The sequence below is a fragment of the Echinops telfairi genome, unplaced genomic scaffold (genome assembly GCF_000313985.2).
Source record: "Echinops telfairi isolate 266 unplaced genomic scaffold, ASM31398v2 ScPeMD7_7410;HRSCAF=8448, whole genome shotgun sequence".
NCBI classification, from domain to species: Eukaryota; Metazoa; Chordata; class Mammalia; order Afrosoricida; family Tenrecidae; genus Echinops; species Echinops telfairi.
In genome coordinates this window covers 16,940,522-16,944,972 of record NW_022111310.1, presented here as the reverse complement: position 1 = coordinate 16,944,972, position 4,451 = coordinate 16,940,522, and the positions used below count along the sequence as shown (strand labels likewise).

The window sequence follows — 4,451 nt, the reverse complement described above, 5'->3', positions numbered from 1 at the left end:
GGGGGGCTCTGTGTGTCTGTGTTCGGGCTGCGGTTGCTGTTGGTTGTCGTTGGAAGGCGGTTTGCAGAGTAGATTAGGTTTCCACTCCAGGCCTGGTTTCCCGACGTGGATGCGATCCCCTCCATGTAGCAGCCCCCTTCCCCCACACTCCCTGGGGACCTTCATTTCTACTCACCCCTTCCTGCTCTCTGAGCTCTGTGCTAGGGTACACACAGTCCTGGGGGTCCCCCTAAGACTGAAGACTGCCTTCTGCCCTGAAGTTCTTATTCCCTCTAGAGACGTGAAGAACTGTTTGGCAAAAGGTGATCCCTGGGAGCCGGATTGGTTCCTGGCCTGAAGGGTGTCCCAAGGCCACGGTTCCTAAGCACACCAGTAAGTCTGGCCTGTCTATATGCACTGGTGTTTGGTCTGCATTTTTCTCCACCCTCTCTACCCTGGATTTTCCGACTAAGCTTCTGACTGGAGGGATTGCTTGCCCCAGAGGGTTTGCTTGGTGTTGCCATGCCGTAAGTGCGTGCATGGTGCAAATGGTTCCATGGCTCCCTTACTTGCCTCGAGGGCGGGTGTTCAAACCCACTCACAGAGGCATACCTGGAGGCAGAGCGGATGGCTTGGCTTGTTTCCAGAAGGTCACCGCCTCAGAAAGCCAACAGCGCCGTGAGCTCTGCTCAGCACACCTCGACGGCAGTCTTTACAGAAGCCGACCATCAGGCCTTTCCTTGACGGTGCCGCCGGGCGAGGGTGGGGTGGGTGGGAGTGGGGAGGGGTGTCCAACCAGCCGCTTTCCGTGCAGTCGTTGATGAGCAGACTCAAAGACAGCACGCTCCCAGCCCTCCAGTTGATGCCAACTCACGGCAACCCTTCAGGGCAGGGTAGAACTGCCCCATGAGTTTCCGAGACTCGTAACTCTTACAGAGTAGAAAGCCAGTCAGTGACTGGACGAGGGGCTGCCCAGCGGCCAAGCCCTGACCTCGAGGTCAGCTCGCAGGTGGCCCTGCGCGGAATGGGATCCCCAGGGCCCTTCTGCCCATTCTCAGCACTTCCTTGTCCATCAGAGGGAAGGGGGTGCTCTTCCCAGTGCACAGCCCCAGAAACGGGCTGAGCCCAGGACCCCTGCATATGTCGGTGTGGAAGCTGGTGTGGGGACCCTGTCCCACCTCTCCCCTCTGAGCCCCAGGACCAGGGCTCTCTCCTTAAACTCAGAAGGCAGACTCACCTCTGCAAGGTACAGCACACAGAACTTCAGGTCTTCCGAAGAACCTGGCAGGGCACAGAGAGCAAGCTTGCATTAGAATTGGCCAAGTGCGCCCCCACAGTGCATTGGCGAGCGTGGCCAGTGGCCTCTGCCAGAAGGCCCGGTGTGCTGCTTCCTGGTAAAAAGAGGAAGAAGGAGGCAGGCACAAGGGTCAGGAAACCCCTGGAGCAAAGGTCTCCCAGGAAATAAACAGGGTCATGCACAGCTCTGGGGCCTTGCCTGAGGGTCAGCAGTGCCCCCCCCCCAACCCCCGAGGATGGCAGCTGCCCCAGCTCTCCGTGGGAGCAAGGAGTCACCGCCTAGCAGGGAGGTCCCCCTCCTTCCCACGATCTCAGTTGTGAGGGACATGCCCAGGGCGCGGACACTGCGGACCTCCTTGAAGCTACCCAGCTGCCTTGGCCATGTTGAAATTCAACACGGGGCCATTTAGCTCCTGGATTGGGCTTTGTTGCCCAACAAGAAATGTGAGGGCCAGCGCAAGGAGGTCAGGGGGAGACCCCAAGAAGGTCAGGGGAGACCCCGTCACAGGCTGGCTTCCCCAGCCCATACCCGATTCTCTGTGTGCTTCCCTACAGCCTGCCCTGGTCTCAGCTCCCATGCCAAGCACTCACCATAGCCTCTCGGCATGGTGGGCAGCAGGGAGGGACCCTGGCCTCTCTCTCTTCCAGGAGGAGACAAGGGGCTAAGTCCGAATGTGTAGGAATCTGGAATCCTGGTAACTAGAGGCTACGTGCTGTGGTGCTCACTCCACAGTCAGCAGTTCCAAACCACCAGCAGTTCCAAACCACAAGCTTTCCACCCCCGTGAAGAGTGACAGTCTCGGAAACTCACAGGGGACAGTTCTATCTTGTCCTGTGGGGTCACTGTGAGCCGGCACCGGCTCAATGGCAGTGAGTGTGGTGGGAGTCTGGCAGGCAACAGCAGACTGAGCAGTCCAACTGCCTGTGCCACTTGGAGAGTCAGCAAAGGGACGTCTGGTTCAGAGGGGTCTCGCTTTCAGCCTGGAAGCCCCACACACTCGGTTGCTGTTCGGGGCTGACCCCTCAGTGCCCTGGAGAATCCCCCACCCCGACCCCCAGCAGCCGACGGTCCCAAACTCAGCCCTTCTCCAAACCCACCATCGGGAACGGTTGTTGTCTCCATTCCCCAAAGATGGAACCTGAAACCCCAGGAGGGGAAACAGCCCACATGACTCACACATGAGCGCATGGTAGAGCTGACGCGGGAACTCAGGCCCGCCGGCCTCCAAAGCCCATGCTCCTGACCACAGCGCTACGCCCATGCCCCGCTGCTGCCAGTTGACTCCTTCATTCAACCGGGCTGTGAGCTCTGGGGGGCTGCCAAGGTGCCGCCTCCACTGCGGTGGCTGGGATGCCTGCGATGGGTGCTGAGGAGCATGCTGAGGGGGTGCTCAGAAAACACTACCCATGGTCTAACTCCAGGGGCTCCAGCAGCTGAGACCAATACACCACTGGGTCCCTAAGACTGGAACCTGGCTCCCCAGGAGGGGTGGGGAGCCCAAGCACCAACTGGACATTTTCAGGTCACCCTGGAGAGAGGGCGGCAGGCTGGGAAGACATGCCGTGGGCGGACGCTGGCTGCCTGTGAGGCAGAAACACAACCACAGAGGCAGGAAGAGACCACAATGGTGCCCTGGCTGACCGGAGGTGTCCCAATTGTTCGCAGCCAGCTCTCTGCCTGTTCTCATTACCCTGCCATTCAGCCCCTCCGCAGCCTGGAGAGGCTGGGGTGGAAGACAACAGGCAGAGGCCCTGTGATCACCCAGCCAAGAGTCCTGGGGGCAGGACAGCACCCCAGGCTGAGAGCTAGTCTCCATTCAGCCCATCATTCAGTCACCTGCCCCCCCCCCCGGGGCGGTTCTGTGCGCCCCCCCAAGGTGGTGGACCCTGGGAGCACACTTGGTCAGAGGGCTAAGGAGTCCTCAGACAAGTCACGCAGGGAGCCCTTGGACCCCGGGTGGGGCAGATTCCCAGGGCCAGGGAGGAGCCTTCAGCCAGCAGCAAAGACTCAGGGGGGCGGGGGGACACTGCATCTTGTACATCTTCGTCCCAAATTGAACTCCCTGCACATGTTCATTTGAAAGGGACAAACAACAGAGGCTGTTCTGCCAACAGAGGCGCCAGCCGAGGCCCCACATGCATCTCTTAAAAGCCTCACTCAGGCCCTGACTGCAGCCTCAGGCCTCTGGGGGCAGGAAACTGGGCACCAGGACTCAGAGAAGCAGGCCTGGCAGCTCCCACAGAAGAAGAAGGGACCACCAGAGTCCTGAGACCTCCCGGGTGAGGAGTGAGTGAGGATCCCCATAAGGGCCTAGAAAGAAATCGAAGCTTTGGAATGGACTGGGCATCATGGGGTGAGCCCAGTCCCTGTGTTAGCTGACCGCCACCACTAAGCACGCTGCCCCGGCCAGGCTAACCAGAGGCTGGCTCAAATCAAGCCCGTAGGGGAGTAGAAAGCCTCCTCTCTCTCCCTCGGAGCTGCTAGTGGTTTCCAACTGCTGACCTGGTGGCTTGTAGCTCAATGAGTAACCCACCAAGCCACCAGGGCTCCTTGCTGATCCAGCTAGGGAAGTGAAAGGTCATTTGTCTCCCACAAATTCAGGGCAGACACACACACACACACACACACACCACCACCACCACCACCACCACCACCACCCACGCAGCCAGCTCTAAAGGTTGTGGTCAACGCTGTTGAGGAGGGGAGGGCTGGCCTTGGCCGCACTCAGCCCTCATTTAGCAAAGCCTCCACCTCTGGGGAGAGGAAGTGGCCCCAGCCCAAGGAGCCAGACCTGCACCAGGCTGTGCCCACAGGCAGCTTGGCATCCGGAGGACCTCGTGGCTGCACAAGCAGGCCCTGCCCACCCAGCCTGCCCCGGCCATCGCCACCCCAGTGGAGGAGGGAGCGCATCCTGCCTCCAGCATCAAGCTTTTGGGGTTACTAGCCCAGGACGCCCCCCAGCCACCCCGAGGAGGGAAAGGGGCGGGATCATAAAGGCAACTGCCCCGCTTCTCAGAGCACCCCTGGCAGCAGGGGGCCGCCTGGGGAGGCCAGAGCCAGGCCAGAATCGGAAAGGCTGCCCCAACCTTTAGTTTCTCATCAGAGACGCTGAAGCCTCCCAAAATGGCAGGGTCGGCTGGAGTTCTACAACATGTTAGCAGCAAAGCCAAGCCCA

At 60.2% G+C, this 4,451-nt stretch overlaps 1 protein-coding gene across 1 annotated transcript in view; it reads right to left on the bottom strand.

Moving 5' to 3' along the window:
• Positions 1-4,451, bottom strand: part of RGS3 (regulator of G protein signaling 3) — a 92,223-nt gene that overhangs the window by 66,112 nt on the left and 21,660 nt on the right. The window contains exon 8 of the mRNA XM_045296541.1: positions 1,217-1,260. Coding sequence (XP_045152476.1) covers positions 1,217-1,260 — 44 coding nt within the window. The remainder of the gene's footprint in view (positions 1-1,216; positions 1,261-4,451) is intronic.